Source organism: Rhinatrema bivittatum, chromosome 1 (assembly GCF_901001135.1).
Source record: "Rhinatrema bivittatum chromosome 1, aRhiBiv1.1, whole genome shotgun sequence".
NCBI classification, from domain to species: Eukaryota; Metazoa; Chordata; class Amphibia; order Gymnophiona; family Rhinatrematidae; genus Rhinatrema; species Rhinatrema bivittatum.
The window spans coordinates 46,632,199-46,657,912 of record NC_042615.1 but is presented as its reverse complement, the minus strand read 5'-3'; the positions used below and the strand labels follow the sequence as shown (position 1 = coordinate 46,657,912).

The window sequence follows — 25,714 nt, the reverse complement described above, 5'->3', positions numbered from 1 at the left end:
TACTGATAAATAGAATTTCTATTAATTAAAATCATATACATTTTTTACAATTTCCTAAAACCAATAAAATATTTCAAAACAGCACATATATCAAATAACACACAATAATTAAAACTAATAAGGATTTTAAAAAGCCCCTGCTGTCCATACATGGGAGCTCTTGATTGAGGTTATCCTCTCTCTCTCACACATACTCACATGTCCATTCTCTCTCACACATACACTGTCACATACATACACATTCATGCTCTTATACCCAACCATAACCTCTCGCTCTCACAGACACTGACACACTCAGGCTCTAAGGCACTCTCTCCCCCTCCACCCCCCCCCCCCCCCCACAAACTCTTACTCCCCTGGATTTTCTCATACACACTCATGCTCTCACTGGCTCCCTCACATACACACAAACACACACTCCCAAGCAAGCTTCCAATCGTTCTCACACAAACACACACACACACACACAGGCAAGCTCCCAGTCATTCTCACACTGACCCCCAGGCGGGCTCCCATTCATTTTCACACCACTCCCTCCCCATCCCCCAGGCATGCACACATTCATTCTCACATCCAGACCCCCAGGCAGGCACCAATTTATTCTCACACACACACACACATACAGCACAAACAGGCAGGCATCTATTCTCACACATACAAACCCCAGGAAGACACCCATTCATTCTCATACACAGACACACCCTCAGGCAGGCACCCATGCATTCACACACATACACCGCCAGGCAAACTCCCATTCATACACATGCACACACTAAAGGCAGAGACCCCCCTCTCTTTCTTTTGCCAGCAACCTCAGAGCCTCTCTCATTCCTCTGCTGCCACTGTCACTGTTGCTGTATGGCTATTGCGGAGGTGCTGATTGCTACTATTGGCACTGAAGCCCATTCTGCTGCCTCCTCTGTGCAGGCCTCATGGTACATTGTGAGATCCGCATAGAGAAAGTGCTACTCTTGCACATTCCCAAAGATTACATGTTCCAATCAGTAAAAAATAATTTATTTTTTTTTACATTTGCTGTCTGATCTTAGTTTTCTAATCAGTTGGTCACAGGCTTTTTTTTTTCCACCTTCCCTTTCTTATTTTTTTGCCAATTCCTTTTATAACATATTTCTTTTCTCTCCATCTGTCTTCTTCCCTCAAACACACAGTCAGGTTCTCATTCTCACATGCTTTCTCTCTCTCTCTCACACACACACATACACAGGCACTCACTCTCACATGCTCTCTCATATACAATCATGTATACACCGTCTCTCTCTTGCACATGCTGTCTGACTCTGGCACACAGGCTCTCTCTCACTCCCACATGCTGTCTTGCTCAAGCACAGGCTCTCATTGTCACATGCTCTCTCTCATACAATCATTCATACACACAGTCTCTCACTGGCACATGCTGTCTGACTCTGGCACACAGGCTCTCTCTCACTCCCACATGCTGTCTTGCTCAAGCACAGGCTCTCATTGTCACATGCTCTCTCTCATACAATCATTCATACACACAGTCTCTCACTGGCACATGCTGTCTGACTCTGGCACACAGGCTCTCTCTCACTCCCACATGCTGTCTTGCTCAAGCACAGGCTCTCACTGTCACATGCTGTCTCTCTCACACACACACAGAGGCTCTCACATGCTGTCTCTGCAAACATTCAGGTCCTCACTCCCACACACAGTCTCTCAACTCATCTCATACACGCACACATACACACTGTACAAACCCTCAGTCTCTCTCTCACCTCTGGGCCTCCTCTTCACGGGCGCTGCAGGATGGGCTCTGCAGCGGCCCGGACTTCTCGAGCCGCGCTGCTCCTCCTCTTTCCTGCCCGCGCGGCTCCGGCAACATTTTTCTTCCGGGGCCGCGCGGGCAGGAAGGAGCTGGAGCACCAGCAGGTTTAGACGCGATTGTTTTCTTCCGGCCGTGGTGACTTGAGCTCCACCACGGCCCCGCCGATCTTCTTGCTGTGTGTATTCGGCACACAGCATAGCAGTAGTTCACCGCTCAGCCGCTATTGGGATGACGTCCACCGGCGGCCATTGGCCATCAGCGGCTCGGCGCCCCCTAATGCTCAGCGCCCTAGGCGATCGCCTAGTTCGCCTAGTGCTTCCGCCGGCCCTGCATAGACTGCATACCATTCTTTTGTTTGCAGCAAGTCACGTATCTTCACTGTGCATCTCGCCATGTCAGGCATTTATTGACCCCTAAGAGAGAACTGGAGAAGAAAAAAAACTTAAGGAAGGACGGGGGGGGGGGGGGGTGTTTCCCTGCTGTTTCTTTGAACCACAGGCCACGCCACGCCAATGTTCCATAAGCCACACCACTACACTCCCTGCCTGTCTGCACGTGTTGCAAGCCAGACCAGCTTCTCAAGTCATATTGGTAACTGGCTGGGAACTATTGCCCTCTGCTGGCCCAGGATAGACATGTGAAACTATTTCCAACTTGAGCCATGAAGGTATTTGTACTCCCTGCCTATGTTGCCAGTTCCTGAGAGTAATCGTGGAGGGGACAGAGGTGGAGAAATTGTCAAACACTGCATGCACTTTCCTGAACGTATCCACAAGTCCTAAGCTAGTTCATTTTTTACATGCTGTGTATTATTTATTAAAAATGTATAGACTGCACCTCTGAAATTCTAGGTAGTTTACAATTTTACATTCACAACTGAAATGACATAATACAATAAACCAATATAGCAAAACATATAAAACCATAAAATAAAATCAATAAAAATGAAACACTAAAAATAACTTTCTGGCCCCCAAAAATGTTTAGGTCGCATAGGCTTTATAGTGCTCAGGACACACTAGTTTTTCTAGTGAGAACTCTTCCTTTAAAACCTAAGGATAGAGCATTCCACCACATTGGGCCTTGCACAAAAAAAAGTCACACCCAAGTCTCCTCCAGCCTGACCTCTTTAAAAGAAGGGACATTAAGAGTTGTTGTGAAGGTCTAGGAGGCTGGTAAAGCTTCAATGCATTTTGAAATAAGGAGACATCAATCCATAGAGTCCCTTAAAAATCATTAGTGGAAATTTAAAAACACATTCGCCACACCATAGGCAACCAATGGAATTTAATAAGAACAGGAGAAATATAATGGCACGGTGGAGTCCTGGAAGCAACTCTAACAGCCACATTTTGGACATATTACAATGGCTGCAAGGTGGTTTGAGGCAATACCAAGAACAAGGCGTTACAATAGTCCAATGAAGACTCAACAAGGGCATGAATAACAGCCCGACTATCATTTTCATTAAGGAAAGTAGGTACTCTGTGAATCATATGTAGTTTAAAGAAGACATTTTTGATCACCTGATTTGCAGATGAAGAGAAAAAGTAGAGGTCATGATAATGCCCTCTACTTGGCTAGAGATAAGTATCTGGAATCTTTCTGCTAATTCATGCTTTGGCAATTCAGCAGAAGAGAATCTTGCAAGATATAAAATCTTGGTCTTTTCCATGTTCAGGACCAGCTTATTATTTGTCAACCAATTTTTAAGAGTAATCAAACAATCAGATCTTTTTGATAGCCTCATTCAACAAGTGTCTTGTGGGAATGAATTTGAATATAATCTACAAATACATGATATTCAATATCCAAACTTGACAGCACTTTGCAGTTAGGGGCAACAGAGACACTGAACAGGGATGCAGAGGGAGGATCCCTGTGGTACCCCAGTCTCAATCTCATATAAAGTATATTTGGTGTCATCAATAATTACTTGTTACAATCATCCTTTCAAAAAGGACTCAAACTATTTCAATACAATCCTACCCAACATCCCTGAGTCTCCTTAATAACAATACATGGTCAATGGTATCAAAAGCTGCAGTAAGATCAATCAATACCAAGAAAACATTTTGGCCACTGTTAAATATTCTTCTAAAATGTATCAAACAGACATAGAAGTATCTCAGTATTGTACCCAAAACTAAAAAAAATTAAAGAAAGAAATGGTTTTAAGGATTCTCTCCAAAACTTTACTAAGAAACAGGAGATTTGAAAACATTTCCATCTAAGATCAAGAGCATCCAGAGAGAAAAGAAAAAATACTGGCTGTACTAGTGCAGTTTTAAGGTCAATTGGATTAAGGCCTTTCCTCAGAGAGTAATTAAAAGTGGTCAAATCAAACCTCAAACATTTAATAGACATTTGAACAAAAATTAGTTTTTAGATTTGACCTGATAACCTCGTCAGCAGAAATTTCTTGAAACTCATCTCATAAAATGGGGGGGGGGGGGGGGTGTCATAGTGCTCAAAGATTGATGGAGTTTAGAGCAAAGTGCTGACATTTTGTCAAAAAATTGACCAAAGTCATCAGGACCTAGCTTTCCTCTTATTTCTCTGTTTTCCACATTGGGAACTTTTAAGATTTTTATAATGAACAATATTCTCTAGCTTTATTAGGGGCAGTCTGTATTTGATAGGAAAAATACTGCCCTTTGGTTTCACCAGCCTTATCTCTGTCTTCTTTTAATCCTAAGAGTTATGCTTCATGGGCAGTTGGGTTTTTGCCAGCAGCACTCAATTTGTCAGTTACTTTTTCATAGGAGACTGGTACAGTATTGTACCAAAGAGCTTTATCTGATCTATTGGTTTTAAATGGTCTAATAGGAACAATCTTATCAAGAGAACATTTTAAAGACTGTTTTCTAAAAATCATGGCTCGCTCACTGGAGAACACAATGGCTTCCCTCAACGATCAGCAACCAAACTTGTTTAAGTGAAACCCATTTCTTTCAAAGACAAACTTTTGAGCAGGGGGAATCCTCGTATCGCAGTGGACGGTGGCTTTCACTTTACTAAGACAATGGTCGGTCCATGGTACAATAGAACAGGTAGACTTAATATGACTTAGCAAGGAGAGGGTGTTTTTGTTTTGTTTTCTTTTTTTTACACACAAAAAAAGACAACAAGATAAAGGGATCCAGGGCATGGCCTAAGCTGTGGGTGGGTTCTTCAATAACCTGAACCCATCCCAAAGCTTCCATGGAGATTAAGATAAAAATCACAACATTTATTTAATGGTAAAACATTAAAATCACCCAATATCATATCTTTATCAGCATCAACAGAGATCACGGTTTCCAGGACAGCAGGTAGGCAGGCAGGCAGGCATTTAAAACAGTAGGAAGGGCATAAATCAAACAAATACCCCATTTGGAGTTAGCAATAGCAAGGACTTCAATAGTATTTTGACAATCAAATTGGATCTTAGATACATTTAAGGAATTTAACCAATGTTAAAAGCTTCCCCCCGTAGGTCTATTCTGTGAAAAGATTGCCTAGTCGTGTACTTCTAGTTGTTTAAGTACCACAGTGTCGGAATTATGGAGCCTTGACAAATATAAAATATCTGGATTCTGCCTCTAAATTGCCACTTCGGGGGGGGGGGGGGGGGGGGGGGACGGACTAGTAACTACTTTGAGTGCAAAAAATCTTAAGTTGGGGATAAGATGGTTCTTATCAATCCAAAGGGAAACCAAAGGAGCCTCATTTTATGAATGATGGATGCGCAAGATGTTAAAAAATGCATGTTTTAAGTTTCCTGATAGTTTTCCCAACGTAAAACTTTGGGCAGAGGCAGCTAACTATATATACTACACCGGTGGTAGTGCAGTCTGAATAGGCAGTGAACGGATGAGTAAACTCGGTTCATGACTCAGAGAACTGATAAGCTGTGCTTTGGTTACAAGGGAAATGACCCATGAGCATGTCTGGAAGAAGCAAGAATGGAGGTAGAAGAGACCAAGAGGTCACGTAAATTAATTTTTCCCCTCCAGAAAGCAAACATAGGGGGGTTCGGAATAAAATAAGTGGAGATAGGACCGGCAGTGTTCCCTAATGCTAGTGCATACTTCATTGATCCTATTAGAACAGGGTAGGACACAAGTCAGGGGGTAGAGAGAGGCAGGAGTGGTGGTGGGGAAGGGATAAAGGGAAGATCCTTGCACACATACATTCTCTTAATGATTCGGGCTGGGTAACCCTGGCTGAAATCTGGGACTGCATGATACAGACTTGGGTGACATAATCAGAACATGTGGAACATCGGTGTCACAGGCACAATAAGTGGCCAGTGGGGATAGTGTCCCGCAGGGAGCAAGGATGGTCGCTATCATATCTTAATAGTGTGTTTGTCTCTGCATTCTTGTGAAAAATAGTGGTATGTAGTGAATTGTCAACATACACCTGGGTATCTAGAAAAGAAATAAAAGATGACTGGATGTTGCAGGAAACTGCAAGTTAAGCAAACAAAAACACAATATAGGGCAAGAAAAAATACTATGTCCATAAATTTATAATTGGGATCTTCTTGGTGTTTGGGTACTTGCCAGGTTCTTGTGGCCTGGTTTGGCCTCTATTGGAAACCGGATGCTGGACTTGATGGACCCTTGGTCTGACCCAGTATGGCAATTTCTTATGTTCTTAATTCAAAAAAGTTTTTAATACAAAAGATTCAGATGTATCCAGAGATATCCAAACTGAGAAGTGAAGTTACACGGTCCCCCAACATGGACAGTGTTTCATACAATAACTGCATCAAACTTCCCAACGTTCAACTTATGCAAAGTGGATAAGGAGAGTGAATCATCTATTAGGCAACCAATCGAGCATTCACTTCTCTCTTCCAAAAACAGAGACAGCTCGTCAGAAGACAAACCCGCTCATGAACAGACAAGTTTACAGCACTTCTACGAGCTTGAGCTTTTGAAAACGGGGACATGTTGCGTGTGTTTAACCAGTCCAGAAGCATTAAAAAATTGGACATCAGTGCCCACTCTGATTAAGAAGAGGTCATCAATAAATCTGAGCCATGTTAATATAAACTAGTGAAAAATGTCAAAAATCCAGAGTGATCTGAAATGCGCCACATAAAGAGAAGGTATGTCAGGGGCCCCTGTGGCCCCCACAGCAGTGCCTTTGTTTGAAAAACGAGTTCTGAAAGCAAAAAAAGTTTTCTGTCAATGCAAGATGTGCAAAGCTAAGGAGAAAATGGGTGGGGACACGAGAAGTAGAGGGACAACTGGTCTAGAGTGCATTCAATAACCGTCAAAGCTTCTTCCTGGGGAATGTTGGTGTTTAGGGATTCGATATCTAGTCTAACTAGGTAAAACTGTTCAGTGGGCAAATGTAGGCATTGGAAGATGGCGATAAAATGACCGGTGTCACAGAGATAGGAGGAAATTAGTGGAATATGTGCTTCGCTTGGTAATTCTACCCAATTTATTTAAAATTACACAAAATTGTAGAAAAATTCAATTTGCCTCAGAAAGAGTAACAGTCTTGCGAATTATTATTTTTATTTTAAAATGTTCCGGCAAGGAGCGTGTTTGAATGATACAGTATTTTACGATCTGTCAGAAAATGCCTTAAGCAACAGGTCGGCAGCTAGCCCCGGAGACAGGAGGCCGCTGAGCACTTTCTCTTCGAGCAGGGGGATCTGGTCACGGACAGCCGGATGGTTCTTGAAATGCTCCAGCACGTTCTCCTGGATGAGGTTCCACATCCACACCCTCTGCTGCTGGCTCCGCCTGCTCTGCAGCACGCCGCTAGCAAGCATGAGGTCTCGGAACGTGCTCATCTTTTCCCACATTTCCACAATTCCTTCCCCAGTTCTGGAGGAGATACGTACCACCTGTTAGATCAAAGAAAAAAAGAGAGAAAAGCTAAGAGCACCTGCCAAAACCCAACATGAAAATGGAAATTCCTTTTTCCTACAAATCAGTGTTTGCATGGAATACAGCCAAAACCTGAGCTTCTCATGATCTTAACAAGGAGGCAGAGCAGGCCCATGCCTCTCCCCCAGTTTCATGCAGCAGCAAGGGTTAGAAAATTCTTCCACACTTTGCATGAATTAGCATAAATTTTACATTAGGCATTATGGAGGAGGAAGTGGGGGGAGGGATCAGTTATGTTGGAGAGGAGCAAATGAGAAGTGGATTCTAGGGTAAGATGGAGGTGGGAGCAGTGGTTGGGTGATGGGCAGGAGGAACAGAGCAGTGGCAGCAAACAGTTTAGGAGGAAAAGGAAGAGCTGGCTCGTGCAGTTCTGCGACAGAAGGTGAATGCTGTTCTATCATGGTGAAGTTGTAGGCCACAGCCATTGGCCAAACTCTACTAACAGCTTGACAGCTACATAAAGTTTTATGGAATCAATCTGAGAAGCAAAGGGGTCTGGGGAAAAACTACTCTGACTGCCTTGGAAAACTGCTTAAACTGAAGAAATAATTACACAAACTCACGGTAGTGCGGCATCAAAAACATGAAGATGCATTTCATATGAAATGTATATGAAGTGGAAGAGTAGCCTAGTGGTTGGGGCTATGAACCAGGAGAAACCAGGGCTCAAATCCCACTGCTGCTCCTTGTGACCTTAGGCAAGTCATTTTACCCTCCACTGCCTCAGGTAAAAACTCAGATTGTAAGCCCTCTGGAGATAGGGAAATACCTCTAGTACCTGAATGTAATCCACTTTGAAGTGCTGAAAAGCGAACTATAAAAATCAGGTAAGTTCACTTGACCTAGCAGCAGGAGGGCGTCATCTGAAGGGGCTCAGCTAGTGGATCTGTTATTCCCAGAAGCACCAAGCCTACAGCATAAAACACTCCAATGTAGGCACACAGATCATGGAAAAGCAGGCAACAGATGATTTTCTCACAGTTGTACAAAATATTATTCACTGCCATCACTTTATAAATTATTTGTACTCGTACAAAAACATCTGTCGCAAAACTAGGTATAAAATACAGAAGAACAAATCAGAGAGAAGAAAAACTAAATATGGACTCAAAAGCAAGTCATCAGAAGCTGGTCTTGGTAACCAAGATCTGGGCAACCTGAGGACCACACAGAAAATCTGCTAGTGGATGAGAAAATTTGCAGGAATACTGCTTTCGGATCCTTGGTAGTTTAGTTTGTAGGTCTAATGTAAACAGGGTAATGAAAACATATTACTGGTATTTTGTGATTCCTCTGCTGTCACTTATTTGTTGTACTGGTTTTCTGAAGTTGGGACACAAATGTCGAGTGGTAAAAGATCCCAAGGAAACCCTGGTTCTTACCTGCTAATTTTCTTTCCTCGAAGCCCACAGATCAGTTCAGTCACATGGATTTTTCTCTCCCACCAGCAGATGGAGACAGAAGAAAAGCTCTCCTGTACTGCTGGTACATAAGACAGCGTGTGACCTGCAGTCACTCAGTTTAATCTGTACCCAAGTTAAGAATAGACAAACCAAAGACTGAACGGGAAACGAAAACAAACAGTAACCTTAATTCCAACTGGAGAACCCCCTCCAAAGAGAAGAATTTGAATGCCAGTAAAATAAGCCTCTAACACACACACACGAGCAGACTTCAGAAATTCAGGGCAGGATTCTGGACCGATCTGTGACACTCAAAGAAAAATTCTAAAGCGCAACTCCCTTACGATGGAAAAGACCATAACTGGTTACTTTGGTCCACTCTTTGTAAAATCGGGCCAACCACCCTCCTACACGCATGCACGGAGAGTGGACCACTTGAATCTCATTGTTCTCCCTTAGGTCTGCCTGAGCTGGGACCCAAATTCTCAGGCGATGCCTTACAGCCTCCTAAAAAGAACTGGGATCTGCTCGAGTGAAGAAGGCCCTTTCCCCCCAGAAAGTAATGCCTGGCCTCTCTGAACTCCGACCTGTTGCGGGAGGACTTTTGGCACCCTTTGAGCTTATCCTCTGGCAGTTTATGAGACTTCAGAGTCTCCAAATCATTTAACCATCTACTCCAAATAGTCTCCAAAAAGTAGCTTCCCTTTGAAAGAAAGAATTACCCAACTGAGATTGGACCATACATCTGCTGCCCAATTGCAGAGCCAAAGAAGCCACCGGGCTGAAACCACAGACTTCAGAGTCTGCCACTGGAATTTGTTGTACCCAATGCATACAGGCTTGGGCCATGAAACTAGTACATTCTGCTTCCCGGATCCCCAAGGCAGACACCTCAAACATCCTTTTGAGATGACTGTCCATTTTCTGATCTGAGGGATCCCTAAGAGCTGCACAACCCTCTAATGGGATAGTGATCTTCTTAGTAACTGCCAATACCATGGCATTCACTTTAGGTAACTTCAGAAGTTCCACGGCTTTTTCCGGCAGAGGATAAAGCTCTGCCATGGCTCTGCTCACCTTCAGACTTGCCTCAGGGATATTCCATTCCTTAAAAATCAGGGACGACTGTTCTATGGAAGGGAAAAGCCTTAGCAGGACCCCCGAAGCCCCTCCAACATGGGATCTTCCCCTTCAGGCTCAGACTCTGCCACAGCCATTTTTATGCTTAGCCTCTCTGCCACAGGATTTTCCTCCTCCTCTAAGGGGTCTTTATCCCCATCCTTCTCCCCTGGAGAAACCTCCGCCATGCCCCCCCCTTCTGAAGCACCCAAATCAAAATCCGGATCTGGCTCCAGCTCGTTTCTCTTGCAACAGGGAGGAATCACAGAGATCCCCTGAGAAACCCTTTTTATGGGTAAACTTTTGCCAACTATCCCCTTCTTAGCTAAGGCAGCCTCAGAATCAGAATCCACATAAGAAAATTATTCCTTACCTGCTAATTTTCATTCCTGTAGTACCATGGATCAGTCCAGACCGTGGGTTATGTCCCCCTTCCAGCAGATGGAGTCAGAGTAAAAACTGAAAGGGCACCCTCTCATAAGCTGGTGCACCCTCTGCGTCCCTTCAGTATTAAGCATATCAAAGCAAGAAAACCAACAATTGGATGGATCAACACAAAAACCAAAATGATCAACATGTCTGGAGAAAAACATGTAATTAACTGTCAAGAACAACAACAACTTGAAAATAGAAATATCAGTCCTTTACAATCCATACTGAAATATCTTAATTGTGTATTCGAGCTGCAAGACACTCCCAATCCCAGAAGATCCTTAGAGAGGGCGTCTGGACTGATTCATGGTACTACAGGAACGAAAATTAGCAGGTAAGGAATATCTTTCTTTTCCCTGTACATACCCGGATCAGTCCAGACCGTGGGATGTACCAAAGCTTCCCTACGTAGGGTGGGCCCCTGATAGCCCAGCTCGAATTACCTAAGCGCCAAAGGAGCCAAAGACCGGTGCTTGGAGATTCAACCGGTAGTGGCGCGCAAAAGTATGCAATTTTATTTATTTATTTATTTATTGTTTTTGTTATACTGAGTTTCATGACAGGCATCACATCAACCCGGTTTACAATTAACAAAGTGTGTAAAACATAACATATCGTAAAACAATGTTCTCAAAAAGAACCTTGAACTTTAAATATCGTGAATCAGATAAAGGAATTGAGAAAGTTACAATAAATCAGGGAAATCAACTTGGAACTGGAAAAGGGGGAGAGATTGCACAGAGCAATATTTACATTTCAGTCTATTAATGTAATAGAGTAGCATAGTGAGTAAATAAGAATATGTGAGAAACTGTGGCAATACCTCACTATGGAACGGAACATAAATAACCAAATGCATAAATACGACAGTGGTATGATAAAAGTTCAGCAGGTATTGATGATTGTCAATTTAAGGTTGATTGAATTGTATTTGGTCCAGTTATTGGATAAGAGTTTGTGCTATTTAATGGAGTTTGTGCTATTTAATGGAGTTTGTGCTATTTAATGGAGGTATTATTATGACTTCCAAGTAGCCGCTCGACATATCTCCTGCGGAGAGACCGCTCGGCTCTCTGCCCAAGAAGCCACTTGTGCACGGAGCGAATGAGCCCTGATGCCTTCAGGCAGAGAACGCCTTCAGGCAGAGAATGCCCCGCTCCGATATATGCTGACGAGATTGCTTCCTTTAGCCAACATGCAATGGTGGTTTTAGACGCCTTGTGTCCCCTTTTGGGACCACCCCACAAGACAAACAGATGGTCCGATAGATGGAAGTCATTCGTCACCTCCAGGTATCAAACAAGGATATGCTTGACATCCAGTCACCGAAGCTCTCTAGAATCCTTGTCAGAGAAGGAGGGCAGCTCCACTGACTGATTCAAATGGAAGTCCGAGACAACCTTTGGTAGAAAAGATGGCACTGTGTCAAGGAAACTCCAGAGTCTGTGAAACAGAGGTAAGGCTCTCAACATGACAATGCTTGGATCTCCGAAATCCAGCGGGCAGAGCAAATAGACATCAGGAATAAGGCCTTGAGAGAGATCCTTGAGGGAAGCTCTCTTCAGGGGTTCGAAAGGTGGACCGCAGAGTATCCGAAGTAGATTTAAGTTCCAAGAGGGTGCCACTGAATGGACCGGTGGCTTGACGTGCTTCACCCCCTTCAAAAATCGGATTATGTCAGGATGAGAAGAAAGAGGAGCTCCCTCCAGGCGAGGGACCAGGACCCCCAGTGCAGCCACCTGAACCCTAAGGGAATTGTAGGCCAGTCCTTTTTCCAAGCCTGGCTGCAAAAAGGAAAGTATCTGCAGTACTGACGCTTGACGCGGGAGAACATACACTGATTCACACCAGGCCTCAAATACCTTCCAGACCCGGACATATGAGATGGACATGGAAGTCTTTCTAGCCTGAAGGAGGGTGGAAATAACATCCTCCGGGTAACCTCATCTCCTCAGCCTGCGCCTTTCAAAAGCCAGGCCGCAAGACAAAAGCGACCTGCCCGGTCGAAAAATATGGAACCCTGGTGTAGGAGATTTGGCAGATGTCCGAGACGAAGAGGACCGTCCACTGCTAGATTGACCAGGTCCGCAAACCATGACCATCGAGGCCATTCTGGTGCTATCAAAATCACCGACCCTTCATGAATCTCTATTCTCCAAAGCATCTTTCCTACCAGGGGCCACGGTGGAAACACGTAGAGCAAGAATGTTCTAGGCCATGGGAGGACCAGAGCATCCACGCCTTCTGCGCCATCTTCCCTTCTGCGACTGAAGAAGCATGGAGCTTTCGCATTCTTTTGAGTGGCCATAAGGTCTAGATGGGGGGACTCCCCACCTGCCGAAGACAAGGGCTGTGCTCTGAATCAGGGGGAGAAATTGCTTCAGTGCGAGGCGAACCACCCTGGTCTCCAGGCGATTGATTGGCCAAGCAGCCTGCAATGTTATCCATTGTCCCTGCGTCGACTGTCTCCTGCACACTGCTCCCTAACCGGAAAGGCTGGCATCAGAGGTAACTATGACCCATTGGGGGATCTCCAACTCCACCCCTTGCAACAAGTGATCCAGACTGAGCCATCAGGAGAGGCTGTCCTTGACAATCTCCGGCAGCGGCAGGGGTGCCTGAAAATCCTGGGACACCGGCTTCCAGCGGGAAAGCAACGCCCTCTGCAATGGACGCATATGTGCAAAAGCCCAAGGAACCACATCTATAGTTGAAGTCATAGAACCGAGAACTTGAAGGTAGTCCCAAGCTGTCGGGGGTGAGAGGCAACGGAAGCGCTGCACGTGGATGAGAAGGGATCGCACTCATTCCTGGCAGAGGAAGACCTTGCCCACATTGGTGTCGAAATGCACCCCCAGAAAATCGAGCGTCTGCGAGGAGGTAAGACTGCTCTTGGCAAAGTTGACGACCCACCCGAGAGAGTGGAGAAGGCGCAGGACCCTGCTGACCAACTGCTGGCATTGGGCCTCGGACTTCGCTCGGATGAGCCAATCGTCCAGGTATGGGTGAACCAGAATTCCCTCTCTCCGCAGGGCCGCTGCCACAACTACCATTATCTTGGTGAAGGTGCGAGGGGCGGTCGCCAGACCGAAAGGCAGGGCTTGAAACTGAAAATGCTGACAGAGGATCTTGAAGTGAAGAAAACGATGATCCTTTAGGATAGGGATGTGACGATAAGCCTCAGTCAAGTCCAAGGAGGCTAGAAATTCCCCCAGTGCACAGCCGCTAATACGGAGCATAATGTTTCCATCCGGAAGCATGGTATCTTGAGGGTCCTTGTTGACAGTCTTGAGATCCAGTATTGGGCGGAAAGAGCCTTCCTTCTTGGGGACTACGAAGTAGACTGAATAATGGCCTAACCCTTACTCCTCCACTGGCACTAGGAGAATAGCCCCTAAGCCCAGGAGCCAGTCGAGCATCTGACGTACTATACCCTTGCTTTCTCAGAGGACCACAGGGAGAGAAGGCAAACCTGTCTCTTAGGGTCGAGCAAATTCTAAAGCGTAGCTGTCTCTTAGAATATCCAGGACCCACTGGTCTGAGGTAACTTTGACCCACTCCTCATAGAATAGAGACAGCCGTCCTCCTATCTTGGGTATTGAAGAGTGGGCCGGTAAGACTTCATTGGGAAGGTTTGGATGTTGCCCCCGAGAGAGAGAGCATCACAAACTGGTCGTCATCCACGAAAGGAATGAGACCAGGATTGCGACCGGGAGGAGGGCAGCCTCTGATTCACCGGCCTTGACTGATAGAATCGCCGCTGACGCCGGAAACGGCTTCGAGTAGAGCTGAAGGTTCTGGCACTCAGAGGACGATCCTCCAGCAGCTTATGTACCTTACTCTCCCCGAGTGATTTAATCATCTGGTCCAACTCTTCCCCAAACTGCAATTTTCCTTTGAAGGGCAGGGAACCCAGTTGGGATTTGGAAGAAGTATCCGATCGGTTGCGAAGCCAAAGGAGACATCTTGCTGATATTGCTGAAACCATGGACCTGGCCAGCACCTGGAGCAGATCATACAGCGCATCCGCTCCGTAAGCTACGACAGCTTCCAGGCGTTCTGCCTGCTGTGTTTCGTCCGGTAGCAACTGCTGAGCACCCAGGAGCTGTTGGACCCACCTGAGACCTGCTCACCTCATGAGGGAGCTACAAAATGCCGCTCGGATGCCCAAGGCAGAGACCTCAAAGACTCTCTTCAGGTAAACTTCCAGCTTGCAGTCTTGAATGTCCCGCAAGATGGCGCCCCCAGTTACCAGAATGGTTGTCCTCTTCGTGACCGCAGACACTGAGGCATCCATCTTTGGAACCTTGAGGTGCTCTAAGAACTCTTCCGGGAGTGGGTATAGTTTATTCACCACTCTACCTACTCTCAGAGACGCCTCCGGAGCCTCCCACTCCCAGGATAGTAATTCAAGGAGCATAGGATGAGCAGGGAAAGTCTTGGCTGGTGGTCCCCCCTCTTATTCGCCTGATTGGGACCCGGGGTCTCTGGAGAGGGCTTGATATCCAATTCTGCCGGGACATGTAGGATAAGAGGGTCCAATTCCTCCCTCTGAAAAAGACATAGGACTCGGGGATCATCTCCATCCACTTGCGTATGAGGAACTGGGTCATCCAGATCTGGATCCGCGACCGTGTCCTGCGAGTCCAGGGCAGCGGAATGGGGTACCACCCAATACAGGAGCCCTTGAGGACCCCCAGGCACTGAAGGTCCCTGGGGAAGTACTGCTCCTGTGTCTCCCTGAGTGACCCCAGGACCTGGGGCCTGCAGGGCATCTCCTAATCTCAGCACCTTAGGTGGTGAAGGAGAAAATGCTGGATCCTGTCTGGCCAGATAAACATTATGCATCAGGAGGATAAACTCGGCCGAAAATGGCTCAGGAGGAGGACCAGAGGGAGGCATGGAAGAAGAAACTGAAGGGGGGGGTTCTCCGATGGCTCAGAGTCTGGCAAATGCACCTGAGTAAGAATTGGCAGTGAGGGACACTGGCTGAAATCTGCAGCACCGTCTGACTGCGAGGGAGCATCTGACCCTGAAGACAAAATGGCCGCCGTTCCTGCATTGGCCGGGAATGGGGCCGACGTCCCTGAAGGCAGGCGCACTTGAGCGTGCGCAGCAGAGCATGCCGCTGGCCTTGAGGGCCCTTCCCCGCTGGGGAGGCACCTCACACAGAGCCCTTCGCGTGAGAACCGCAACCGGGGCTCCCCACAGGGGTGACATCGCGACGGCCGTGGCATGGGGGGAACCGGCAGTACACAAAAATCACCCCCGAAGGCTGCTATTAGCAGTCAAAGTTAATTTAAGGCTCTGTTTAAAAAGGCACCGACCCTACTTTTTTTTTTTTTTTTGCAGTCAGAGGAGTGCCGCGTCTCTGTCAGTGCTGCCCCGAGGAAAACGACATCTCGGGGTGGTGGGCCGTGCCAGCGGGGGAGAGGTTGGACCACCAGCATGCACTCCTGATCAGGCAGGAAGAAGTAAACCTATAAGTAAAAAGGCACCAAAAAAAAAAACAAAAAACAGCTTACCCCCAAACAGAAGAAATTAAGAATGGGTAAGTTTAGCAGTACTAACAGTTCAGTCTGCAAACTGCAGCCTTATAGATCAGTGAGGAGAAAGTAAGAGAAAGCACCTTACTCAGAAAACATCTCCCTGTCTGAATTCTTTTTTTTTGTTTTAGTTGATCCATCCAAAAAGAGAAGAAAAATAGCAAGGAAAGGTCTAACTATCTTCTCATAATATAAAGGGGAACCGCAGGTTATGAGAGGGTACCCTTTCAGTTTTTACTCTGACTCCATCTGCTGGAAGGGGGACATAACCCACGGTCTGGACTGATCCGGGGTACGTATAAGGAACCTGCCCATATGAGTCTCCTCCTGAATTGCCCCATGCCAGGTCTGAAAGCCCTGGTACAGAGGACAAAGAGGGAGGAATAGTAGACATGCCTCCTGTGATCCCCTGCAGCGCTGGATAGAAAGCCAAAATGGCTGCGGCTCCTGTGCTGCTGGGATCTCCAGCATTGCCTGCCTCAGCACCCCAGGTCTACTTTTTTTTTTTTTTTTTTTTTACCTATGTCTAACCTCCCTGGATGAAACGGGCTCTCAAGCAGCCCTCTCCGCCGCCCACAAAACCAATGCAAAGCTCCAATACTTGCAACTTATTCCTGTGGTCCCCGTAGACAACACTGCTTCCCAATCTCAGTGGGAGCGGACATTTTTTTCAACACGGCGCCAGAATGCCACAAAAAAAAAAAAAAAAAAAAAAAAAAACCAAACCCAAACCTCAGCTCTCCTTCCTCTCAGTCACCTGCTGCTAAAATGCAGCCTCCTGACAGCCTGCACCACAAGCAGAAGCCACACAACACTCCCCTGATGGCTGGAACGAGAGAGGCAGTCTTACATGATCAATTTCCCCTTCAGCCTCTCCTGCACTTTTTTTTTTTTGTGGCAAATTTCTTAGAGAGACTAACATCTCTCCAAAACCCAATCGGTTAAGAAAAGTAAAAGATAAATATTACTCAGTGGGCCAAGGAAAGAAGCCAACGAGAGGAAGCTGAGGGTAGGGACTGAGGGAGTTAGGGCCACTGACTGTCAAATACTCCTCCAGGACAGGACACCAGCTAAAACAAGGGCCACTGGCTCACTGATCACCAAGGGGGATGGGATGATCCCAATCCAGGACCAAACACCTCTGGGAGCAATTTGGAAACCAAGGGTCAAAAGTAGGTTTTGCACCTCTAACATCGGCTGGAGACAGAGAAATACTGAGCGACTGTAGGTGGCGGACGTACCAGCAGTACAAGAAAGCTTTTCTTCTCTGTCTCCATCTGCTGGTAGTGGGGGGTAAAGCCCATTAGTCTGGACTGATCTGGGGACGATACGTAATAGATTTGTTAAATTTGTGGAGAATGTCGGCAGCTGTGCCAAAAAACCCCCAAACAATTTAAGGTGAATTACCGATGGGATGAGGATCTTTTCCATAAGCCCCACAGAGAAAGGGATTGTATCCCATTTACACTGCCAGAGCCCCCACAAAGAAAGGGATTATAGTGTCCTTAGGCTCTAGAAACTGTTTAACCACAAGGGAAACTGCATAATTAGCCTGTTGCCCTATAAAATTGACAACCCACACAGAATCAGCATTTCTGAATCAATCTCTCTGCTTGCCTGCCTTCGGTCTCAGCTCCAGCCTCCTCCCCTTACAAACAGCAGGCAGGGAATGCTCTCCTCCTCTTGTTCCTCTCACTTTCCTCCCCAGAAGTGAACAGAGAAGTCAGTCAATGTTTGATCCCAGAGACAACCACCTGGATGCGTTCTTTTATTTGGAAGTCTGCAATGGCTGGCATCCCAAAGCTGGCAGAGAGGGCATTAATTCCAGTTCATAAAAACCTGGATGTCTGGCACTACTGCTGACAAATTTCAAAAACTTGTGTTAATTCAGCCCCTTTTTACATATGTTACTGTGTATCCAATTTATGTACACATATCATCGTGTGTAATTAACAGCAATGTGTGTAATGCTGATACTCAGGGCATTTTCAGCATTAAGTAGCTCATTTACTCAGAAAGATGAGGAGTTCATCAAGAAAATACAAAAAGGATGGCTGCACTATTTCAACTGAAAACAAAAGTGATATTTCACAGTTAAAAAAAAGTTTGTTACTTCTTTATTTGCTAAATAGTTGATTTTTACAATTGGTACATTTTATATTTCTTTATAACAAATATTGTTTAAAAACAAACAAATGGTTTTCAAAAACTGACTTTTGCACAGGCAGGAGTGAATCTTTATGCAAAAATTATATTAGTTTGCCACATAATTGTCACAGAATCTTGAAAAATCTGCCACAGGAAACCTGGGGTGTGGATTATAACCTGTTTATACATTTAAACTGAATAGTACAGGAACCCATCAAAAAGACAGAGTCTGTATCCTGGGCAGCAGCCCCTTTAAAGAAGGCGACCATCTCAGCTGTTGACAGCAAAAAAACCAGCTGTACTAACAGAGCCTTTAACTGGGTAAAAAAGTCCCCTCCTAAATGACGACTGTGTCAAATCTCTGATTCCCAGAGTAGAGCAATGGGTAAAAGACAGGGGGTGGCTATGTAAAATCTCAACCAAAGCACGACACATCTGGTCAGCCCCGGGGCTAGTGCTGCACACTGCTCTATGCAAGACCTGGGTTCAACTCCTGGGCCTGGCTTTTTTCCACCTTGGGCCAGGCAGGGAAGCTGCAGAGCCAGTATTCACAGTCCCTGGGGGGAGGGAGTATCAAAAAGCAAAATACAAGGGCAGGGGTGGGGGGCTGAGCATCACCGGAAACTTATACAGAGTAGTACCAGAAATTGCCATGTAGGTGCAGCTCTACCTTTCCATCAGGCACGTTTCACCAAGGCAGGGCTCCTATTTACTTCACTGAACCTGGCTTCGCAAAATGCACATCAGAGCCTGCAATGTGACTGGTGACCATACAATAGGAACCTGAAAGCACTAATTACATTTCCTCCCTAATCTAAAGGAAGGATGGTAAATGGAATTTATTCCCTGGGCTAAGGCTGCTGAATCTGAGATTTCATTCTGCTTCTTAATGCGTGAAATAATTGCTGGGTCCATCCCAGATGTGGCCGGCAGTATTACAGCACTTTGCTAAAGCATGAACCTAGAAAGAGGCGGTGATATAAAGCCCCCAAAATTCTTTGCAAGGCCCTACTTGAATGCATACAGGCTACACTCGGCTGTGCACTACCAGCAACATAAAATTCACATTCCATCTAACCCACACCTTGTCAAATTAAAATCAGAATCCCATGCACACTAACCTGCGGCTTCCAGATCTTTGAGCGTCTGCGAAGCAGCTTCATCGCGCTGACGTATTCCGCCTGCAGCCTCCGGGCTGGAACAAGCAAATCCCCATCTGCCTTGGTTACGGCAACTAAATCGGCCATCTCGATAATGCCCCGCTTAATCCCCTAAAGCGAACGGGTGGAAAGAGAGGAAGAGATCACCTGAAATGAAAGTGAAAGCATATAATACCCCGGGTGACCCCCCAAACCAGGCCAGAGGTTTGCTTTTTTTTGGATCAGTCTGTCCATGACACTGAAACGCTGCATCAGCCCCCAATGGACTGTGCCACACCACCTGGGTCTAGAGCAGGCATTCCCAGACCAGGGTAGAGACTCCACAAAGAGTCACAAGCGTCTCAAAGGGCAGAACCCATCAGGCACCGGCAGCAGCATCAATAGCGGAAATCAGCATGGGGCCTCGCTCACAGGGCCGCCGCCCCCCCCCCCCCCCCACACCGAGTGAGGGGAGAACGACAGAAGATCAACTGGGATATGTAAGAGAGGAGCCAGGGGTGAGAGGGAATCGTTTGGGAGGGATGTGAGAAGGTTTGGAGGAGAAGAGGAGAAAGAGAGAGAGGGAGGATGACAGAGGATCAATTATGGGTTATAAAAATGGCTGGGAGGTGAGAAAGGATCAGCTGGGTGGATATGAAAAGGGTTGGATGGTGTGAAAGAGGGGAATAGCTGGGAAGGAGAGAGGAGCTAGGGGATGTAAGAGGAGCTCAGATGGAGAAGCAGAGGTTGAGAAAGTTCCACTCCAGAGGATTTCCTAAGTGCAATTTTATGTTATTTACCCTGTGCTTAATGGAATAGGGCTTTATATTTGCAAAAGATTGTGCCTTGTCTGTTAGAAAGGGGCAGATTTGAAATTGAAACCTGAAAGAGAGCTATTTTATCTACTTTCTAGGGCAAAGAATTAAAAAAGGATAGCCAGTCCTCCTAGCTATTGTTTATTTCCCACCCACTCCTGGCTTTACTTTTGTATATACTCTTCCCTGGTCTCCTAAATAATTAGCTTCAATTACTTCATCCCCAATTACTTAGTAGTTCCTTACAGCCTAGATATATTGCTTGTTAAATTTGATTTGCATATTCCGCCTATTAATCTTTACTGGATAACATACTTTTAGTTCAAATACCTATTAAAAATCTTTGCTAGGGACTAACCATACCTTACCTTATCTTTAGGATTTTAATTTATCAGAGAGAATGACTTTAATTCAATGCAACAAGTGTGGTGCTTATGTCCCAAGGCCTATCATTTGAAGAACCAAAGGCTTTCCCTTTTGCCTTCAGCTGCTAAAATTAAAATGGAGCTGATCCATCTAAGGGAGCAAATTGGCCAGGATCCAATTAACCTCCTCTTCCTTGAAACATCCATCTGTCACCCATCTCCCACAGCGGTTACGGAATCCCAGGAAAAAATGTTTTACAGTGGGCTCAGGTAGAACTAGACACGTGACAATCAGGCACCCACCTTCCCCAAGTTTACAGCAACCTGTACCTCAACCCCCACTCCCACAGAGTTATCAGACATCCAGGATTCAAAAACCCAGATTGTGTGTGAAGAGAAGCATGCGAAAAGAAAATTGGTTCTTACCTGATAATTTTCGGTCCTGTAGTATCATGGATCAGTCCAGACTCCTGGATTATGCCCCCCCTCTAGCAGGATGAAGACAGAAGTTTACTAATAAACTCCGCCTTATCCAGGAGGGTGCCACCTATAGCCTGGCAGTATTACTTAATGTCAAAGCAGAATAGAACTAAAAACCCAAACTAACTAAATACAGTAACCTAACAACAGGAACAGGCTCAATGACCCCCAATAGAGAACAGAACTCGTGCCATCCGGAACCAAATTGTGGTTGATCAATCAACGAAAAGAACAATAAGTAGGTAACAGTGCGGACTCTCCATGACCTTCGAGTATCTAAGCAGGGAGGGACTCTGGACTGATCCGTGGTACTACAGAAACGAAAATTATCAGGTAAGAACCAATTTTCTTTTCCCTGTACATACCCGGATCAGTCCAGAATCCTGGGATGTACCAGAGCTCTACTTACTTGGGATGGGATCCGGAGAGGCCCGCTCGCAGCACTCCTTCTCCAAATTGACCGGCACTGGATGCCCGAACATCCAGATGGTAATACTTAGCAAAGGTATGCAAAGATGTCCATGTAGCTGCTCGGCAAATCTCCTCCAGAGTAACCTGCTGACATTCCGCCCAGGATGTAGCCTGAGACCGAGTGGAGTGAGCCCAGATGCCCGCCGGTAAGGACCGACCACTCAACAAATAAGCAGAGTTTATAGCCTCCTTCAGTCAGCAAGCTATCGTGGTCTTAGAAGCCATGTTACCTCTATGTGGACCACTCCAGAGCACAAAAAGATGATCCGACACCCGGAAACTATTAGTAATCTCCAGGAGTGAAGCAAGGCCCGACGAACGTCCAGTTTCCGCAATTCTTTTGCACCCGGATCCGATCTGTCCAAATCTGTGAAAGAAGGAAGCTCCACCGACTGATTTAAATGAAATCAAGACACCACCTTTGGAAGAAAAGAAGAAACCGTGCGCAGGGAAACCCCCAAATCCTAAAACCTCAAGAAGGGTTCCCTACAGGACAAGGCCTGAAGCTCCGATATGCGGCGTGCAGAAGTGATAGCCACCAAAAATACAATTTTTAACGTAAGATCCTTCAAGGTTGCTCTCCGCAAAGGTTCAAAAGGTGCCAAAAACAAGGCTTTAAGCACCAAATTCAGATTCCAAGACAGACACAGCTGTCTCACCGGCGGACACAAGTGCTTCGCCCCCTGTAGAAAACGTGAGACATTGGGGTGTGCCGCCAAGCTCGACCCTTGGATGGTACCCCGCAAGGAACATAGCGCCGCCACTTGCATGCGCAATGAACTACATGATAATCCCTTCGCTAACCCAGCTTGAAGAAAAGTCAAAATGTCTGGTACAGTCGCCCAGAGAGGTATAATACTCCTGTCGAGACACCATGCCTCAAAAACTTTCCAGACCCGGACATAAGATAAGGATGTGGACTCCTTCCGGGAACGTAACAACGTGGTCACCACTGCATCTGAGTAGCCTCTGGACTTCAGTCTCTTCCTCTCAAAAGCCATGCCGTTAGACAGAAGCGATCTACCTGATCGAAACAGACGGGTCCCTGATGAAGTAAATTCGGCCTGTCCGGAAACCACAAGGGACCGTCCACGGCCAGATTGACTAGATCCGCGAACCAGGGACGTCGCGACCACTCGGGCGCTACCAGAATCACTTCTGCTGGATGTAATTCTATGCGGCGAAGTGTCGGGCCTAAGAGAGGCCAAGGAGGAAACATACAGCAGAATGTCCGTCGGCCAGGGGAGAACCAGGGCATCCACGCCCTCCGCCCCTGTGTCTCTGCGCCGAGCAAAAAATCGTGGAACCTTGGCATTCTGGAATGTTGCCATCAGATCCATGGCTGGGAGAGCCCCACTGAGCACAGATGAGCTGAAACGCTTCGTCCTCAAATTCCCACTCTCTGGGATCCAGACAATGACGACTGAGGAAGTCCGCGTGAACGTTGTCGACTCTGGCAATGTGAGAGGATGCGATCAGCAGACGAGGCTCCAACGCCACCGGTCGATTCCTTGTACCCCCCTGACGGCTGATGTATGCCACCGTGGTTGCATTGTCAGAGAGGATTCTGACCGACTTGTCGAGAAGAATCGGGAGAAAGGCTTGCATCGCCAATCTCAATGCCCTAGTCTCAAAACGATTTATGGACCATTGCCCCTGCACCGATTTCCTCTAACAAACTGCTCCCCAACCGTACAGTCTGGCGTCCGTCATGATGATCGTCCAGTCCGGAATTACCAACGGAACCCCACACCGTAAGTTGGCTGGAAGTAGCCACCAATCCAGGCTGGACCGCGCGGTCCCTGTCAAAGGCAATGGGAGATGAAATTGTTCTGATAACTGGTCCCAGCGCGATAGCAATGCCGACTGCAAAGGCCGCATATGCGCGAAGGCCCACGGTACTAATTCTAGAGTCGAAGCCATAGACCCTAAGACTTGCAAGTAATCCCATACCGTCGGGACAGGCTTGGTCAACAAACTCTGCACTTGACCTTGAGGTTTGACCATCCGATCTTCCGTAAGAGCTACAGTCCCCCGACGGGTATCGAACAAGCCTCCCAAAAACTCCAGAGACTGGGAGGGAACGAGGCGTCTCTTGTCCAGATTGACTACCGAACCGAGAGACCTCAACAAATGAAGTACCCTGACTATCGTTTCCTGACAAAGGGATTCCGACATCACCTGGATTAGCCAATCGTCCAGATACTGTTGTACCAAGAATCCCTCCCTGCGGAGCTGGGCGGCCACCACCACCACGATCTTGGTGAAAGTTCTGGGGGCCGTGGCGAGGCCGAATGGCAACGCCCGGAATTGGTAATGATCCCCTAGGACGGAGAACCGTAGAAACTGTTGATGGTCGGCCCGGATTCCTATGTGCAGATACACCTCCGTGAGATCCAGGGATGCCAGAAATTCCCCCTGCCGAACCAATGCGATGACCAACCTTAACATTTCCATTCGAAAACGAGGGATGCGCAGGCATCTGTTGACTTGCTTGAGGACGAGGATAGGATGAAAGGTGCCCTCCTTCTTGGGCACCACGAAGTATATGGAATACCTGCCTCTCCGAAGTTCCGGTGGTGGCACCGGGACGATGGCGCCTAAGGCGAGAAGATGCTGCAGTGTCTCCCTTACTGCTTGGCGTTTTGTGGCATGACCGCAGGGAGAGACCAGAAACCGCTGGTATGGGGTACGTACAAAATCTAACGCATAACCGTGTCTTATCACTGACAGCACCCACCGAAGTGATCTTGGCTCACTCCTCGTAAAACAGAGTTAATCTGCTCCCCACAGTGGGAACCGAGGGATGGACCGGCCACCCATCATTGGGAAGGTTTTCCTCCCACCGAACCCTAGTTGAAACCAGGTCTACCGAAACGCCTGCCACAAAAGGACTGGGTGTACGTCTGTTGTCTGCTGGCATTGTGACGAAAAAAGTTGACCCCTATCCTCGAGAGGTCCTAGCCCTCCGACCTGCCCGAAAATGAGATCGAGAACCAAAAGAACCCCTCGACTTCAGCCTGTCCTCTGGCAAACGATGCACTTTATTCTCTCCCAACGACTGAACGAGGTCCTCCAGCTCTTTACCAAAAAGCAGTTTGCCTTTGAATGGTAAAGATCTGAGTTGGGATTTGGACGACACATCCGCAGCCCAGCTGCGCAACCAGAAAAGCCGCCGAGCGGAAACCGCTGACACCATGGATCTGGCCGAGGTGCGGAGCAAATCATGAAAGGCATCCGCACTGTACACAATCACCGACTCGAGTCGCCCCACTTGGAGAGCTTCCTCTTGAGAAAGTGACTTAGTCAGAAGCTGCTGTACCCACTGGAGTCCTGCCCTTAAGGAAAAAGGACTACATATCGCCGCCCGGATCCCCAGAGTAGAGACTTCAAAAATTTTCTTAAGTTGAACCTCAAGTTTACAGTCTTGCAGATCCTTAAGGGCCGTCCCTTCAGTGACTGGAATGGTGGTTTTCTTCGTGACTGCCGCCACTGCCGAATCCACCGTAGGAACACGTAACAGCTCCAATGCCTCTTCAGGGAGCGGATAGAGCTTATCCATCGCCTTCGCCACTTTCAAGACCCAAGTCCGGAGTGTCCCACTCCTTAAAAAGCAAGTCTGTAGCGGAAAAATGGAACGGAAAGGAAGAGGGAGGACCCCGAAGGCCCAACACCACAGGGTCAGTCGCTCTGAGACAAGACTCCTCTTGGGGAAGTGGAATGCTGTGGAATGCTGAACTTCTATAAAATAGTCGGAATAAGAGGACCCAGTTCATCTCTGCGAAAGAGGCGGACCACTTTCGGGTCATCGCCTTCCGGACCACGAGAACCTCGTAGACCGTCCTGTAACTGGTCCCCCTCCATCCCCCGCGGGGGCTGGGAAGGAAGCTCGGGGTCCGCTTGGTCCTCTGACTCCGTGGATGACTCCGTATCTCCTAAGGTGGGCCTCAAGGAGGAGGGACTCATCCCGGATGTCGAACCCGTGTCCCGGGTGGTCCGCACCCTCTTCGGAGTCCCGTACAGCGAGTCCAGAAGAATGGGCCTCTTCTTGCCTGCTTTCCTTGCCTTAAATGCTTTATGCAGAAGGAGAAT

The 25,714-nt window shown here is 47.0% G+C and overlaps 1 protein-coding gene across 4 annotated transcripts in view; it reads right to left on the bottom strand.

Annotated features, from left to right (window-relative positions):
* Window positions 1-2,064: 2,064 nt before the first annotated feature.
* MMAA (metabolism of cobalamin associated A) overlaps window positions 2,065-25,714 on the bottom strand; it is a 43,020-nt gene continuing 19,370 nt past the window's right edge. For all 4 annotated transcript variants that reach the window (XM_029601491.1, XM_029601410.1, XM_029601580.1 and 1 more), the window contains 2 exons: window positions 19,474-19,623; window positions 2,065-7,661 (listed from right to left, as the gene is read on the bottom strand). In XM_029601491.1, coding sequence (XP_029457351.1) covers window positions 7,374-7,661; window positions 19,474-19,623 — 438 coding nt within the window. In that variant the 3' untranslated portion in view covers window positions 2,065-7,373. The remainder of the gene's footprint in view (window positions 7,662-19,473; window positions 19,624-25,714) is intronic.